This window comes from Brachypodium distachyon, chromosome 5, assembly GCF_000005505.3.
Source record: "Brachypodium distachyon strain Bd21 chromosome 5, Brachypodium_distachyon_v3.0, whole genome shotgun sequence".
NCBI lineage: Eukaryota > Viridiplantae > Streptophyta > Magnoliopsida > Poales > Poaceae > Brachypodium > Brachypodium distachyon.
The window spans coordinates 19,864,625-19,882,176 of record NC_016135.3 but is presented as its reverse complement, the minus strand read 5'-3'; the positions used below and the strand labels follow the sequence as shown (position 1 = coordinate 19,882,176).

The 17,552-nt window shown below is 43.6% G+C and overlaps 4 protein-coding genes across 6 annotated transcripts; 1 reads left to right on the top strand and 3 right to left on the bottom strand.

Moving 5' to 3' along the window:
• Positions 1–399: 399 nt before the first annotated feature.
• Positions 400–4,736, bottom strand: LOC100830071. Its single transcript, XM_003580131.4, has 6 exons — positions 4,189–4,736; positions 2,836–2,934; positions 2,278–2,455; positions 1,324–1,421; positions 1,099–1,160; positions 400–996 (listed from the first exon to the last, which is right to left on the bottom strand). Exons 1-6 carry the CDS (start codon positions 4,630–4,632, stop codon positions 882–884), a joined length of 996 nt encoding a protein of 331 aa, XP_003580179.1. The 5' UTR covers positions 4,633–4,736; the 3' UTR covers positions 400–881.
• A 282-nt stretch (positions 4,737–5,018) lies between these two features.
• On the bottom strand, positions 5,019–7,675 carry LOC100829761 (mitochondrial intermembrane space import and assembly protein 40 homolog). The gene is made up of 4 exons (XM_003580130.4): positions 7,429–7,675; positions 6,654–6,688; positions 6,420–6,545; positions 5,019–5,530 (listed from the first exon to the last, which is right to left on the bottom strand). The coding sequence occupies exons 1-4, from the start codon at positions 7,544–7,546 to the stop codon at positions 5,360–5,362; spliced, it is 450 nt and encodes a 149-aa protein (XP_003580178.1). The 5' UTR covers positions 7,547–7,675; the 3' UTR covers positions 5,019–5,359.
• A 114-nt stretch (positions 7,676–7,789) lies between these two features.
• LOC100829263 (mitochondrial carrier protein MTM1) lies at positions 7,790–10,971 on the top strand. Of its 2 annotated transcripts, none has more exons than XM_003581399.3 (7): positions 7,790–8,023; positions 8,108–8,186; positions 8,875–8,970; positions 9,406–9,922; positions 10,039–10,174; positions 10,267–10,532; positions 10,668–10,971. In XM_003581399.3, the coding sequence occupies exons 1-6, from the start codon at positions 7,805–7,807 to the stop codon at positions 10,453–10,455; spliced, it is 1,236 nt and encodes a 411-aa protein (XP_003581447.3). In that variant the 5' UTR covers positions 7,790–7,804; the 3' UTR covers positions 10,456–10,532; positions 10,668–10,971. The 2 variants fall into 2 exon arrangements, with proteins under 2 accessions (XP_003581447.3, XP_024311358.1); XM_024455590.1 differs by having other exon boundaries at positions 10,660–10,971.
• A 161-nt stretch (positions 10,972–11,132) lies between these two features.
• On the bottom strand, positions 11,133–15,002 carry LOC100829154. 2 transcript variants are annotated; one of them, XM_010241856.3, is made up of 12 exons: positions 14,859–15,002; positions 14,239–14,327; positions 13,757–14,031; positions 13,567–13,638; positions 13,409–13,467; positions 13,179–13,314; positions 12,972–13,068; positions 12,790–12,856; positions 12,444–12,632; positions 12,023–12,177; positions 11,732–11,833; positions 11,133–11,641 (listed from the first exon to the last, which is right to left on the bottom strand). In XM_010241856.3, the coding sequence occupies exons 3-12, from the start codon at positions 14,007–14,009 to the stop codon at positions 11,533–11,535; spliced, it is 1,239 nt and encodes a 412-aa protein (XP_010240158.1). In that variant the 5' UTR covers positions 14,010–14,031; positions 14,239–14,327; positions 14,859–15,002; the 3' UTR covers positions 11,133–11,532. The 2 variants fall into 2 exon arrangements, with proteins under 2 accessions (XP_010240158.1, XP_003580176.1); XM_003580128.4 differs by having other exon boundaries at positions 14,746–14,974.
• Between the last annotated feature and the right edge of the window lie 2,550 nt (positions 15,003–17,552).

Below are 17,552 nucleotides of genomic sequence, written 5' to 3'. Positions count from 1 at the left end.
TCCGTGGTGGAAAGAAACACGAGCAACAAGACTCCGCCCTTCAAATCTCAACATTCTGCAACCCTCCAATCCCGGGTCAAGTTCAAAAAGGTGATTTTTCAATCTTGCATTGGTTTTGGACCGTTGATGTTTCGGTCCGTACCAAGAGTTGTTTCATTGGGGAATGGGGATAGAGCCATTGTCAAACTAAAATCATGGTGTTTGGTTGGAGGAACCCACTAAAGTAGTGTAGAACTATTTTTCATACTGTACCTGCAATACAGCGAAGCGGGAGAGAACGAATGGTTCTACCGAAGAAAGGAACATTCCACCAACAGGTGGAACCAACTCATGCCTTCAAATCAATTCATCCCGTCATTCCAACCATTCCTAGACCAAATAAAATCTGGAAGCAGTCTATTCATCAATCAAACATCAAGATGACACCTTTTCATTACGTGGATCTAGAACCATTCAATTACATTCCACTTGATTCTTCCAATCAAACACACCCTAGAATAACCTAGTTGCATCGCCAAGCGCACAAAAGCTAGATTTGCGTTTCTCACATCACAAACAGGGAATTATAGAAAATTGGTTCATTCGTGCAAAGCATGGACAGGAACAAAAAGAAAAATCATTACAATTTTTTTTTGCGCAAATGAGGTTAGAAATCTATCGCTTTATATGAACTCATCGCTACTGTTCTCTTGGCGAATTTCTTGTTTACTCAGGTGATTGACAGGTCTGAGACACTGCCCGAAACTACAATCCTAATAATAGAAGATGTACAAAACTTGTGGTCGGCCTATCCAGGACATCCCTCTCTTCTTCAGCTATTAAAAAAACTCACGTGAAGCTTCTATGATAGAAGATACTCAGTATCCTTGCATCAAGGTTCTTCAAGATGACGATGGGGTACCATGTTCAAAGTCAGAATCATCGACCATCCTTTGCAATGACTCGATATCACCAGTTTCAGAAAGGGTATGACTGCGAAGGCTGTCTGCATCCTCACTGCTCGCATGACAACAAGAGGGGGAAACAGTGGTTACGACGGTAGTATTAAAAGCAACAGTTGTTGTACTAAAAGAAACAGTGGTTATGATTTAGTCATACTCTGTAACTCCAAAGATTTCTTTGACCACAAGCGAGCTGTCGCGAGAACAGAACTCCGGGAGCTGGATAGAGATACACAAATATTCAGTTATAACATGGGGAGAAAAGGATCTGAACACATTATAATACAACGTCCTGACATCTAAAACCATTTGAACTCTGTTTTGGAAACCTACAAAATATTCGACTAGAATTTAGCCAATAAAAAAGTATCAAGCAGCTTACCTCTGATAAGTACATGATTTTTCCAAACAATGTCTGCACAGCAAGTTTCCGTTTAAAACCTTGTTCTGTAAATCCAGATAAGTCCATAACTATTGGACCTGCAAGATCGTAAAACACAAAATCTCCTCAGTATTCTAGCAAAGTGGAAGCATGATAATTACATAGAAGGTTAAGTTGTAAACAAAAAAGCTATCACGACAACCGAATACTGACAGGAAAAGAACTAATCACACAAAGCACATGGAGTATTATATTTTCAACGCTATCCCACAGGCCACAGCTGTTGATCTTTTTCTATAAAATCCCTTATTTGGCAAGCCATACACTCGTAGCAATCCTAAAAGTAAACCAGGTCAGTTTGAAGTTTGAAGTACATCAACACAGACTGAACTTTACCCATTGAAATATGCATATGCATTGATTTGATTTTGACATCTCATGACACTAGCTAATGTACACTTTGTATAAACAAAATGGCAAACCCATAATATTTTTCTTATTCTGGATGAATATTGCTGCAGCATATACATGGCCATTAAATTGATAGTTTGGAAAAGCATGAAAAATACACAATTGAAGGCTTACAACTACAATACAGATATCCTTTTCAGGGCTTGGAAGCTAGAAATAACATAAAAATAATTTCCACAGAATAAATTCGCTGTCGGGCATAAGCTAGCATAACAGGTGAATTTCAGAATCATGCTCGAAACAGATACAAGTTAAGATTATATATTCAGTAAACACTGGCAAGTAACCTTCCAAAACTTTGTGGATAAAGAGCAAAACTAGTAAATTATGGGACACACTTATGTCCAAGTTTTACACAGGATTCAACAGAGATTCATAAATTTCACAGGGACACAAGGTGGATCTCATACATCAACTGAGCACCTAGCCTCTTGAATTTAGGAAATATTGTGTGTTTAAGATTAGTAGAATCAGTAAAAATACCTTTTTCCCGAACAATTCGTCTTGATATTTCATTCAGAATTTCAGCAACTTCGGCATCTTCTAACATTGATGCTTTCCTAAGATGAATGAGATCCACAACCACATCGGGATTGAATGGTTTTTCATTCAGTGTGTATCGGATGTACTTTCTTACCACATCATCCATGTCAAATCCTGTCTGAATACATGGAGGAAAAAAATGACAAGCATATCTGTATTGCTCCCTATGGGAAGACATGTTTGCAACAAACATAACAAGTAAACTATTCCTCCAAGAGTTGTAGAAATGGGTGCTTTGGTGCAAAGAAGTGAAGAACTACAGTTTAATATGTCAAAATCCTCTGAGTTGCACAGCAAAATTTCTGGTTTAGAATTTTGGTACGGCAAAGCCTTAAGTCTAGATATTTTTTATCCCAAGTCATGAATAACATTGTTTCACTACCATCACGAGCAAACATTCAATCTTTCAGAATAAGATATTCATTAAGTAACACTGGTCAAAGTAGATTCATAAGAAGTTCAGTTTCTCAGGACCAATGGCAGAATCAACAAGCACACCTTTTGCATTAACTCTTGGAGAGCTGGAAACCCCACTGCTTCCCTGCCCTTCTGAAACAACTCATCTAGTGACTTCAACAAGAATATATTCTTAGTCACCTGCAAAGAAACATCAACTTACCTTAAATATATAAAAAAGCATGGTAAAAAATATAAAAAGGATATAGTGTCAGAAGTGTCTGGATAACTGTGATGAGTTACGAGAGCCATGGTATTGATAGTTCTATCAAGAACAACATCAAGAAAATGACAAAATAAAGCCTAAAGTCAAGCTTGTGTTCCACGCAAAGAAGATAACACAAACTGATGTGCCTTACAATCTGCACAAAGCCATCTTGAAACAAACGCTAAACTTATGAATGAGCAAGAAGCTGACTTTTCATGCCATACTGAATATGTCAAGATTAAATCAAGTGCTCAGAAAGTACAGAAACACCATTAATACACAATGAACAAAGTCCTCTAGATTCTTTCTCTCGTTCGATAGTACTCCCTTCGATCAATATTATTTGTCGCAGCTTTGTCTAGATACGCATGTACCTACACAATGAAACGTGTCCACATATATGCGTATCTAAACAAAGCTACGGCAAGTAATATGGATCGGAGGTAGTAACATGTAAGGAAATACTGTAAGCATAACTAACTCAACAATATGAATATTAATATAGTCATGATTCTCTGATAATTTACGAATATATATTAACTTGCAAAATATAATTCCCTGTTGTTAGAAAAAAAGAGCCTCTCTTACTATCTCGAGTCTTTGGCTAAAGTTTTTCTTCAAAAGGTCACCAGGGGAAAGGGGAGGGATCCCCACCTGAATTTTATTGAAAGAAAAACTTGGCCAAGGTCAAGGGAGGGGTTGCAGTTACAGTACTACAGTTTACAAGGGTTGCGCACACTAGCGGAAGCAGGGCAGGGCGTGGGGCACATGAGCCTCAAGCAGGAGGAGGGAGGGCAAAACAAGCAGCCTAGCAGTCACCGGGCAGGCAGGTCTTTGACAAAAGTTAACACCAAATGAACAAACTATTGGAGGTTATATCGAACAAGTAACTACTGTTCCACACAATGTACCTAAATTTTCGAATGGTCCAAACTCTATTCTGTACACCATCAATTTATTACAAACATGGTAATATCAAACACGCCTAGAAGACGAAGCACAAGCATGATTTTCAATATTAGATAGGAATTACATGAAGTGCAACTATACTCCTAATCGTATCACTCTCCAGTATGCCCCTAAGCATCAAAACTAGATAGGATTTTCATCACAATGTTGGCTAGCCAAATATTTGGCATGGAAACATGGGTCAAATCAAACATATCTTTATAGCAAAGAAGACTTACCCTCTTCTTCTTCTGAGTGCGCGGGGAGGTGAACTTGCGAACGGTGCGCACAACTGAGAGCACGAAGGTGGCACCAACGTAGGCAAGCGGCACGGCAAGGAGCCACGGGACGGGGCTGGAGCCGACGCGAGGCCCAGGTATGGCCTGCGTGACGGTGCCGGTGAACTCCACGAGGTCCAGCGCCTTGTCCTGGATCCACGGCAGCTCCTCCTCCACCTCCACCTCCTCATCCGACTCTCGCTTCGGGGAAGCGTTGGGGTTCGCGGGCTGCCGGGAGGCGGCAGTGGTCCGGTTGCCAGCGCGCTTGGCGCGGGCGACGAGGAGGGGCGTCGGCCGCCGGGGAGTTGTGCGGGTGGGGGTGGGCAGGGTGAGGGGACAACGACGAAGGCGGGCACCGCTGGCGATGGGGACGGCGAGCGGATGGAAAAAGGTGGTGGTCGCCATGGAGGTGGAGGTGGCGATTAGGGCTTATCGGGGCGGAGGAAGAAGCAGGTTGGTGGCCTGGTGGGACTCCTCCGGAACGCCGAGAGGAGACCCGGCCAGAGTAGGCAGGAGCTGAAAAAACAAAGCCCTGTGTCGCGTTTTTTTTTTTGTTCTTCTGAAAAGAAAATTGAAAAATACCGATTAGTCTTTTTTTTAGAATGAAAGACACCGATTAGTCGATCGTAGACGACCCATGCCCGCACACGGGCTAGCCCATCAAAGCATTGTTCTTCTGAAATACGTACTTTTTTTAGGCCTGTACTCCGTTTGTTCTTCCCAAATCAGAGCAAAAACAGGAGACAATGAGAGTCCTCTAATCCATCTAGAAACTTAAGTGACAGTGTTGCTGAGCCACAATAATATTACAATAGGTTCACCAATTTTGCAAAATGAGTTGCTTATGATGGAAAATAGTTCCAATAACGTGATATTTACCATCTCGTCTAATCTTTCTAGAAACTGGAGACTTCGAATACATATTTTTAGTTGATTTAAAAAACGTGTATCTTCTCCAAAAAATATTGAAATGTTTCTACCACACAGTTATTGCTGAAGAATCCTGGATGCTTTGCTTACTCTGCTAACTGAAATGAACCTATTACAGCGGAATATTGGAGAAACAAGATGCAGGGTGCCAGTCCCGGAGGAATCTCCGTATCAGGCTGTCTGTGTAATACACCACGAGATCTCAAAGCTTTGGCTTTGCCTCTCTAGACCATGCTGGAGGTCTAACTTTCAGGTTGGACTTCTCAGCCTCTTCGTCATTCTCCTCCTCCTCCAAAATCTCCTTAGAAAATGCCGCTGGATTTTCCTTGATGCAGTTCTGCAATGCGATAAAGGGCTTCACACAATCTGATCCCTGGAAAGGACAATAAGGGATATTTATTATCAGTTCGGAGGAAATAGACATGAATCAAACAGTCAAGACTCGATATAGCATTTAAAGCATACGACGGAAAGACATTTGGATGGACACATAATTGTATCTTGAGACAACGATTCAAACATTATGGAATACTACAACCACAAGCAGATAAAGAACCATACATCTGGAAAAAGAACCAAAAATAATTTGAGTCCAATTAGAGACTTAGAGGACCTACATTTTTAAACTCTTTCAGCTGTGGAAAAAAGGGCACATTCTTGAGATTTTATTTGTAGTCAAGTCAGTAACAGGTAAACTGAATCAGTGTCTTTAACTGAATCAAATCATAATTGCCTTAACATCATTGAGCAACCAAATCAAAATTGACAACGGATGATGTATTGCTATTGTTGATAAGGTTATAAGAAGGATTCATCTCAGGACACTGGATATTGATTGTGTTCAATCAGATGTATTAACAACTTGGGTCACTTTTTATACACGCTAGCACACATGTTTCCTACTGCACATTGTAGCATCTAAAGAATTGGTCTGAATCAGTTTGCAACAAAACCAAATATCAATGGAAATAACAGAAAATAAGAAACACAATGCTGGCAATAAAAAAGGGTCATGTTACTCATTACCAAGGCTGTATGTGAGAAATGGTATCAATTAACCAAACCTCTGCTAAATACTCAAGTATATAGTAATGTTTGGTCATATTGAGATAAGTTTACAACAAAGAGGACGTTGTTATGATTATCATGGTGCATAGGGAAGTACTATAACTTGTGCAAGACAACTTGATTTTTTTTTTGAAAGGATACAACTTGAATTCAAAGCAACTTAGTAACTTGAGTCTTGGGAAAACAAATACAACCTTCTCTTCTTCTGTGCTCCTCAGGAAGCAGGAAAATGCATCAACAAAACCGCTTCCACAAGGCCCATGTTTTAAATCAGCTATACACGGACATTCCAAAGCTTTCTGTACCTTCACATCAATTGACTGCACAGGGAAAATGTTGCTTCACTGACCTCTCGAGTGCCACAAACCAAATGTGATACTGTTATATGAGTATATATCTACAATCTAGAAACAAAAGAAAGGGCATACCTCCTCATTGTCATTCTCACCAAATGACATAGCCTCTGTGCATTTAAAAAAGCGAACAAAGATCAGTCACCAGAAAACTATTAGTGAGGTCGGACATTGTAGTCTATATTTTTAATCGAGCTGGGAACTGAATCCGGTCATTTTGGACTCACACTGACAGGTAAAATTTCGGCATTGAAAACCCGACATCGGTCTAGATTGTTGCCAACAAATTACTGTAATTCTGCTATTGGTGAATGAATATAAGCTCCTGATCCGCAAGGAAAAAAAGTAGTAAGGGTACTACTACAACGGAACACATTATCCTTGACACCTCCAAAAAGAGCATGTTTAAAGCTCGGTGGCTGCTCAAGCCCGGGGTGTTGATAACTTACCAGATATCCTCAATTTCTGCCCAAGTTATAGTACTTCCTCAATTTAAGACTACCTCAATTTCTGCCCAAACGCATATCTAGGATTGTAAGGTGTCACCACACACCAGTTAACCATCCAGCAAAAGGTCCGCACTGCATGACCACATAGTAGAGAATCACAGATTCACAGGATCAATCTCCTCTATCCACTACCCACAACTATGAACTAATCGTAATAGTAGCGCCCCTGGAGCTCAGCTTCCACCAATGTTTCCAAAATCTAAGCAATGAAACAACCTAGAGCTAGAAGCTAGCCCAATTCTAGGAGAACTAGCCCTTGAGACAGTCGTGTGGTATCCCGAGCGTACCGAGAATACGAGGAAACCGCCATCGGCGCATAAGATTCAGAGATTGGCATATACCTGCTGCGAGCGCCTCGAGGGAGGACGCCGGGGCAGGAGACTGCGGCGGCGGCGCCTCGGCGACAGGAGGCGAAGGCTCTTCCATTGCTTGGTCGGGCTGGCTCTGGCCTTGGCCCATCGAGGGTTTGAGCTAGAGCGGGATCAGGCGCAGGCGGCTGCCAATTTCGTCTTGCGCTTCCTTGGCGGCGAGGCGAGAGCAACAACCGGCAGCGCGAGTGCGCGACCAGGAGCTTGGTCAAGTCAGCCGGCGTGCACCGCACCGTTGGAAGCAAACTTGGACCCGAGTCGGACTTCCGTCAGCGTTTCTAGGCCGTTGGATTGGGTTATGATTCGTGCGTCAGGTGACTACTCCATGGGCTGGGCCGGCGTTCACGAGATGGGCCGACCTTTCCTGATTGGCCACCATTTCCACGGCTTCTCCCCTAAACCTCCGTCGGCGTCGCCATTTCCACTCTCCCAGTCCGCCCCGATGGTTGGAGCCGGCAAGCCGCTGGGCGACAGCGTGTTCGCTGGCCACGCGGCCGCCGGCGTCGCTGCGATCAGCGCTTCCGCGGTCGCCGTCCATCCCCTTGACACCGTCAAGAGCCTCCTCCAGGTGAGCGCCTGATGTCCCCCCTTCAGATTCTTCCGTTGCTGTGCTGCTCTTCCCCCAGGGTTTGATTTGTTTCTGCGCGTGCAGTTGAGCGCGACGGGGTCGAAGCAGAAGATGGGGCTCCGCCAGGTGGTGGACCGGGTCATGTCCGTCTCTGGCCCTGCAGGTTTGGTTTGGTTGGTCACCTTGTTGCTACTAGACGAGTAGAGATCTTCCTTCCTGCGGCGGTTGTATTATGAACTCTGAACTGCTGCTAGAGTGGTTAAATATTTGATCTGCATTGATACCAAGACCTAAGAATTAGTGGGGTTGAGAGAATTTCGATGTTGATTGTTGAGTTGTCAGGCTACTACTGCAAGTCTCTACTAAGATTCATATGGGTAGTTAGTTCGGTTTTGAAATTCGCAGTTAGTTTTGGCCTTTTGGTGGACTTCTCAGCTTGCTATCCAGTATTACTAACAGTCCATCATAATCCCTAGACTGGGAGCCCGAGAAAGATACTTAACATTAGATCTGTCAACATTAAGAGTATGCCTAAAGCTTCAATTGTTTCATCACAGAACTCAGCTTGTGCAATTGTTTGTCATCCAAACTTTAGAGATCTAGAAGCTTGCTCTTAAACATTTTGGTTAAATGCTGGTTTATACTGAAATAATTAGCCTGGCAACTTTCACCTCAGTCTGTTGTGGTGCCTGTTTCATGTAATCTTCCTTAGTTGAGAAATATAGGGAAGGAAGAAGCGTGTGAGTCCTGAGATTTATAATTCTAGTTCCTGTATCATGGCTTCTTATTACCCATATGTTACTATACTACGCACAGAAATATTTTTCTTAAAATCCTTGTATGCATTTTAGGTCTTTACAGTGGCCTTGGATGGTCAGTATTAGGTAAACTGCCAGGTTTGGGAGCACGTTTTGGAGCCTATGAGCTTTTAACAGCCTTCTATAAAGGTACAGACTTTGTTCATCTACTGCCGCAGTTCATTGCTTAGTGTAGCTGCTTTATATCAATCTTCTTGGCCCCTTATATTAGCAGCTATGAGCAAACTAGTCATGTAGTGTGTTCAACTTCTCTGTCATGTCCTCCCATATGTTTGCCTGTTATCATATTCCCCAATTTCATATTGACTAGATTCCTTTGTATTAAACTTAAAAGACACAATTTGCACCGTTTTTTGACATTGTTACATCTGAAGAATTGTTGTAGTTCGAGCATTTCCTTCTGTGTAATAAAAAAATACACATCATTTTGAACAGTATTTGGCTTTCCGTTTCCATTAGTTGAAACTTCAAAAATACTTTCTGACAGTGTACTCTCCAGAGTGACATATGCTGGTCGATGTATGGAACTTGATTGTGATATATGATTTGTGTGTCTCTTGGCAGATGGAAGGGAGGACAACCGTGTTTATTACTCCGAGGCTATGTTGGCTGGCATAACTGCTGGTGCTGTAGAGGCGTTTCTCTGCACACCATTTGAACTTTTCAAACTTCGGTCGCAAGTTGGTTCTGCGATACCTTTGAAAGCTGCAAACCCTGCTAATGTTATACAAGAGTCATTTCCATTGCTTTCGAAACTGTTGCCTGGTTATGTGCCTGATATCAGAGTGTGGAACAGCAGTGTCAGCCTTTTGTCCAATCTTTCCCCAAAACATCCTGACATGATGGGTGCGCTGAAACAACACCCATGGATGCTGACTGGCTCTGGGAAGCCCCCATTACCCTCTGATGTCCAGGTGCCTTCTAGAGTGATAGCACTTGAAGGTTGGGGTGCTCTGTGGAGAGGACTTAGACCAGGGATAGCCCGAGACTGTGTCTTTAGTGGAATGTTCTTTTCATCTTGGCAATTCATACACACGGCGATACTTACTTGGAAGTCTGTTAGTATGAAACCTGAACCGAGGTAATGGAATCATGTTACTGTATTTAATTCAGAAAGTAAAGATAGGGGCAACATCATAATTGATTTTCTTGACGGGGCTCCCTTTTTGCTCCAGTCTAACATTTTGCTCTTTTCAGGAATTTAGAAGAAGCAGGCCCTGTATCCCCTATAGCTTCTAGTCTTGCTGCAGGCTTCTCTGGAGTTCTAGCAGCTGCTGCTTCACATACGTTTGATACTGCCAAAAGTCGTTCGCAGTGCACTGTGATACCTAAGGTAATTTTTAACTTGACAGTTTTCTGACTTGCAACAACATTCTTCCCTGTTTGCAAATACACATTATTTGTTCTCACATATATTTTTTTCAGTATATAGCATTGGAGAGGAGGTTTCTTAAATGGAGAGCACCGGGAATGTGGATAGAGCAAATGACAGGAATATCGCCTGCTGATAGGAATGTCCTGTTCCGTGGCATTGGGCTACGGATGGCCCGCAGTGGAATTGCATCTTTTACACTTGTTGGGTCCTACTATTTGGCCATCGATTACATCTTGTAGATGGCATGCGGAGACACCATTTGATGAAATTCAAACATCATGATTACGTATACATCTGCTGAACAACTGGAGAAGAGGTAAATATGTGGACATGGCTTATTATTTTCCTAGCTTGTTCATATCATCTAAACTTTAATTGAGTTGCATGCTCAAAAATAGAATTCAGGCTACTAATGTAAATGTTTACATGTTTATAACAAACATAATTGAAGGTACTTTTGGTTTTGAGGCTCCTGTTGAAGAAGCAACGAGTGCTTTTATATGGAAATGAAAATTGCTGGGGAGAACGATGAGAGGCAACTACTGAAGTGTCCAAGATTAAATTCAGCATCAGTCAATATTTATGAAATGATAATTTACAGCTCAGCCCGTTGTTTGAGTTTACTCTTTTTAACATGTACTTTATTTTTGTGGTACATTTGGAAATGGAAAGAATGGAAGATCGACTGATGCTTCGCCAATCCACTGTACATATGATTGATTACCTAATTTTGAAATATTTGTGTTGCCAAGTTACTGTATGGGTTGAAATTGTAACTGATAGCAAAAAGGCGGTGAAAGTTTGGGGCCTGTAATGTTTGCCCACAACAGTAGTGGACAAAATACACTGTTAACCGCCCTGGCGGTTTTCAGCAACGTCCAGTTCTGAGCTTGTGGACAGAGTACTTTTAAGTTCGTCATTCCCACGTTTGTCTCTGCCATTTATACTCAATAGTCCTTGAAGCATGACCAAATTTGGTAATTTTACCACATGAATATGTTTATGATAGACCCAAAACTAGCCATTGTCAGAAAATCCTAAGAAAAAGGATCCATGGCTCTCACTGGAAATACTTTTTACAAGATGGAAACCTTTTGACAATGTACTTCCATTGTCAGAAGAATATTGAATTGTAAAATGCTCTTCATTTTATCTTCAGGCCTTTCTAAACTTTGCTTGCATTTGTAGACATCAATTTTTGGTCGGAACATATTTTGTACAGTTCATTTTCACCATGTTCAGCTTCGACATGGCAGCATCCTGGTTCTTGCTTTCTCACTAGAGCCAGACTGTTTCGTCAAAAGGCACTCCTTCGTTTATTGATGGTTGTCTTTATTCCAAACTGAGTCTAACGGAGGAAGATCATAGTCTTCAGGTGTTAAGGCCAGTGAGAAATCCGGCAATGGAGGTGGGGCTCCAATGACCCTGTGGGTTTCAGAAACAGATGACACATCAGCCACTCAATGCACTACTTGAGATTTCTAAGTGCGAGCTTACTTTGCTACTAATTGTTACCTTTCTTGAGTATACAGGTCCTGGTTGATCCGGACCTTGCTTGAAGCATCTTTAGGGATCTTGTCAAACATATACTTAGCTGTTCCGAATGGAGTGGGGCTCCTGCAAAGTTCCAGGTATTGTCTTCATTTTGCATTCTTAAAGAGTATTATTGCAGTGCAGAGTAACAGATTCCTTAGAAGGTTGCATAGTAAGTTTTTTCATGCCAAGGGTAAACGAATGTAAAAAAAATAGAAAGAAAGAAAAAGCTAAATATGCACTGAGTAGCAAACTTAAGGGGAAATGTCTTGCCTTGACGCTGGAGGAGTTGCATGGAAGGCTTCAGAAGCCCTTTTGCTTTCTTTGAGAAATTCCTCTGAAGCTTGCAAGGCTGCTATCGCCATTCCGTGAAATTTTTCACTGTTTCCTTCATCAAGGATCAAACCATGGAAATAGTATGCTGCAGCCTGATTAAGTGATAGAAGCACATATGGTAAAATCAGTTAAAATAGTTGAAAAGTTGTGAGACTAGTACTCTTGCAGGTGAAATATCTGTAATATGAAGGACAGTCACTATTAATGAAAATGACACGCACTTAGGCTCAAGAAAAAGAACAAATGCTATTTGAATTCAGGACGACATTGTGGTTCGAAAATTATATTATTTTTTTCAAAACGGAGAAAATTATATTGTTAACATTAGAGATGTAATGGTTGATGTAGTTTTGCACACCTTTGCTTCGACATACTTCCACTTGACAAACAGGAGATGCTTTTTCCCCCATCCGTCAGAAACAGGAAGCTCGGGAATGCTCTCCTGAACTTGGTGCCAATATTTGACCATCTCACAAGCTAAGCGCCTTTTTACTGCTAGAGTGGCCTTTGGGCTATCAATTGCCAGGCCAAGCTGCATGTCAACCCCCTGCAGGATGAAGGTTGCCAATAGTCATGAGTCATGACCAAATTTAAACACTATCTAACTACAAAAGACGTGCAATAGCTCACTTGAATTGTTGTAGGATGTTCTGCGTTTCAACAACCAAAATGAAAGTAATGTGTACAAGTTAAGAGTACAGTACCTGACCCAGAGCCTGCAAGCTAAGTGCTTTGAGGTTTCCTTCAGCGAGGTCTACTGGAAGTTGCCTCCTGAAATTTATACATTGAAAATTAATTTTCAATAGAAGTTTTCGGCTTGGAGTCTTAAAACTATAATTTTCTTGAGCCGAAAAGTGTTAAAAATCATCTGGTAAGAATATAGAACCTTAGTTCTGATGGCATATGTGGGAGTACTTGTCGAATTGCACAGTCTAAGTAGCCAGCTGCCTTCAAGAAAACGTCTACAGTGGCCCGTCTGCTCTCTGTTGGACAGAAGGTGACAATTAAGTACTTCAATGCACGATAGGCGATGAACATTTTCCCAGCGATCTAATTTAAATCCATAAACTTCAGACACGGAACCGGTTTATACCTTCAGAAACCCTTGGCCCATAACCATCACCATATGCCCTTGGAAGAAGCAGCGAATTGGCCTGCAACAGGCAGACCATGGCCATCAACTGCAGTACAGACAGCACCTCGTACCATGCATCTTCCATAGCCGTTTCCTGCAGTTGAAAATTGCATGTTTGACATAAGGATTAGAAATTACTTGATCGAAGGAAACCTGGCACGAGTCACTTTGCTTGGTCTCGAACATACCTCAGCATTGTCCTCTTGGTTAGCCCAGACAAACTGCACTATGTGCCTCAACTCACTACCTGCCCATTTTGCAGGCTTAGTTTCATAAAAAAAAAGAGCAGAATTGTGATTTGTGAACCAACATAACAGAAAAACCACCATTTTCAGCAATTACTCACCTTCCTTCACCAACCCTAGCAGAACCGGTAAGTAGTCTTCCAGAGCCTGCAGGAGATTAGCAGTGGTAGATCCTGCAAAGAAATCCCAACCACATCGTCAGTTCAGAGGTCAACATCTTTCCAGGCAAAGCAGCCCAGCAATTCAGGCAAAACCACCCAGGAATTCAGATGCTCTGCAGTCCACACGCACCGTGCCGCGCCGCGGTCTTCCGCTTCGGCTTCAGGGCGGCCGCCGATTCTTGCATTGCCAGTTCGACGACCCGCGCTCTCAGAGCCGACAATCTCTCCACCGCGCTCTTATCCAGGCGCCCCGCGAGCGCCTGGGAGAAGTCTACGCTCCTCGGCGCCCGGAGCCCCGGAAGGAACACGACCACGTCGCCGACGCTCCCCGGCTTTCTCCGCGGACCGTCGCCATCGACCTGCCTCGACGACCCGCAACCCATGGATGCGCCGCGGGCTGCTCACCTGCAAGAGTCACCAGTAATCGAACAACATCAAGAACTCGGAGGAACTAGTACGATCCAGAGGGCAAATCGAAAGATATTTACTATCGAATCTTTTTCTGATAAAACAGGGGGAAGGAGAAATTCTGACTCGTAATCGAGCATATAGCGATTCGAGAGAAATTCATCGAACAAGAACCCACCACAAAAGGAAATAAAAAGCTCTTACCTTTATTCTTCCTTTCTTTTATCCAACCTTTTGGATTTCTTCAGACCACAAGCAAGACTCACCCCACCTCTAGCTCTGCTTCTTTCTCTCTGCACACACGCACACAGCACAACCGAACTCGAGTAAGCAAGCAGTGGAGGGACGAAAGGAAGCAACACTTATCCCTTCACAGGATCGTACGGGACCAATCAACATCGGGACAAGAGCGCGACTTGGCGTAATGCCCGGCCCAATTGGCACACTTTTGCCTTGGAAAAGGTAGCATTATTCCCCGCACAGAACAACGGCAAACTTAACTGGGTCGCCCGGAAAAACTAAAAGAAACGCCGGTGCTCGTACTGCTAGTAGCCTGCTAGTACGTAGGCGACCAATGCATCATCTGAGAGATGGTTGGACTAATTCGATGCCTCTACTGCAGAATTAAAATGTTGATGTACGAGGGGAGTTCTTCAAAGATCATGGAAACGAACTGAAACCGTCCAGCGAATTAAAGAATGGCCTTCGTACCTAATCTTGACTGGAAGTCTGAAACGTCGGACGCGTTGGCGTTGCTTCTTGATGCAAACTACAGGGAGGATTCTAGAACGGGAACACAACGAGAGGAATAAGAAGAACTCAACTGTTCAGGTGCTAATAAGCGGTGCAGCGGTGGAGGCAGGGTTGGGCGCTTTGCTGCAGCCGAGCTGGAGAGATGGAGAGAGGGGGCAGAGAGAGATGCGTTCACAGGGATGTGTGACCTGCGTATTTAAAGTGGGGGAGCGTTTTGCGCGGATGCAGGTGTAATCTACTGTACTGTAGTACTACTAGTACTCAATTATTAGGCCCACAGCCAGCCAGCCAGCCAGCCAGCGCAGCCGGTCAGCGAGACGGACACCAAAAGGAAAAGATCTCATGGCTCTGGATTCCTACGTGCAAACGTGAAACGTGTACAGGGCAAATCTGTGATCTTCCCGCTTCCCCAAGCACAGAAATGGTAAAAATTGTCACGTGAACTGCCCGGGGATTCCTCGCTAGCCGCTAGGTGTGAAATTACGTAATGAGACACCTGTGTGGCTGTCTCCAGTCTTTGGGGTACGTAGAATAATTCCGGTCTCCAGCTAAGCAGCTACGAACACCTGCTGCCTGCCTACATTTGTTGAGACTCTCCTGAAAAACGAGACGCGAGAACTTTGTCAACAGAGCGTAAGGTTCCTTCGTACTTTCGTAAGTACACGGCTTATTCGAACTGTTACATCGTCCGTTGCACGTCCTCTTCTTCAGTTTTCGCGAGTAGTCGTGATTTGCGTTTGCGTTGGCTTTGGTTCGAGTGGACTTGTCCGAACAAGCCGTGGGTTGGTACTCCTCCTCCGGTGAACAAGTGCGATCGTGCCCTCTTCTCCGTCTCCACTGTGGTGCATATTGGGGACGGTCGTAAGGCCATCTTCTGGCATGACTTTTGGTTTGATGGTGTCGCTCCTAAGGTCATCGCTCCTACCATTTTTGCCATCACTAGGAAGAAGAACCGCACTGTTCACGATGATCTCATTGACGGGGCTTGGATCCACGTTCTTAGGGGCAAGATCTCCAACGAGGTGCAGCTTGACGAGTTCGTCTCCCTTTGGCAGAGGCTTCAGGTCGTGGTCTTGCACCCCGACACCCCCGATTCCATCACTTGGCGTTGGACGTCCGATGGCATCTACACCCAACACATTAATATTGTTTGGAAAGCAAAGGCTGAAAACAAGTGTAAGTTCTTCGCATGGCTCCTCGCTCAGAACAAGATTCTCACCACCGATAACCTTGCCGTTAGGGGCTGGCCACACACTCCGGTTACTCCCTTTGCACCGAGCCTCATGAGACCGGGACGCATATCTTCCTTCGTTGCCCCTTCGCTCGCCAGGTGTGGGATACTATCCTCGGCCACTACGACCTCAACATTCCTTCAACAAGTCAAGCTCTCGGACTACAATGAAACTATTGCGTGGTGGATTCCTGCCTCCAAGACGATCGACAAGAACAGAAGACGTGAATTTAATGGGGTGGCTACTTACATCATGTGGAACATTTGGAAGGAGCGCAACAGGCGTATTTTTCAGGCTGTGCCCGCCCCGGCTTTTGTCGTCGCCATGATGGCCCGTGATGCTATCGACTCTCGTAAGCTTGCTTTCTCCCCCGTGACAGCGTAGTCGTGTCGGGTCGGTGTTTTCTCTGCCCTATCGGTCAACTACGCTTGTTCCGATGGGGCGGCGGTTTTTCTTTCGTTTTTGGCTTTGCCTTGTGTTGAGACCTCGGTCTCTTGTACATATAATTTCTTCTTTCTCCTAATATTGCATGGCAGAGCTCTTGCCTTTCTTGGAAAAAAAAGTTTTTGCGAGTAGTTACCCGTCCCTTTGATGTTATGTACAACAGGCATGATTTAGGATTGAGATTGATCCAACCAAATCTAGATAATTCAAACAACATTGAACTATGCTCCGTATACGACAAGAGGAGTTGGAACTTTGCACCCTATGTTTACCCGCAAACTATAATCACCTTCTCAATATGACAATTTACCCGCAAAAAAAATATATGACAATTTACTCTCGTAGATCTTATAAATTGATTGTCCTTGGCGCTCACTGATGTTTTCAATTTTATGAGTATTATATACGTTTGATTTGTAGCATGTGTTGTTGCACACGGTGTGCTCCCGTTGGCCCCTTCTCTATGCTTTACGATATTCCGTGCATGTCATGTAAATTTTGCAAAATGTTCATTGAACGTACCTAATACTCCAGTTGACTGGGTTTCGTAGGATAAAAAATATCACATTTTAAAGTTTTGGATCACCAACTATCCTCATCTCCAAGCTGCTCCATATATAATCTACAAAGTAAATGTTGCACTTATATTTTACTAAATCACACATACTTTTTTTAGGGAAAAGACGGTCAGACTCCGTCATTCGATTAGAAGAAAAAACAATGTACAAAGGGGAGCTGGGAAGTTCCTTGAGAATCCGAGGGGGGGAGGAGGAGAAAAAGAAGCGTGCGTGAACCCTGCCCTTGTACTCCTCCCACACCGAATAAGCTGCATGAAGGGCGGGCATGGCCGAACCACGAAAAGTTCTTATATTTTGCTCCTTCCAGACTCCCCAGCAAGTGTAGCTAGATTAATCTGCCGTTGAGCTCCTTCTTGGCCTTCTTGGGGATGCCGACAAGGTAGCCATGACAGGAGGACTAGGGTTCCAGCTCTGAATCAAACCCCTGACCTCCTTGGTGAAACCGCAATCCCAACAACAGGTGGAGGATCGTCTTTGGGGTGAATCCTGCAAAGTTGGCGAATCGTAAGAT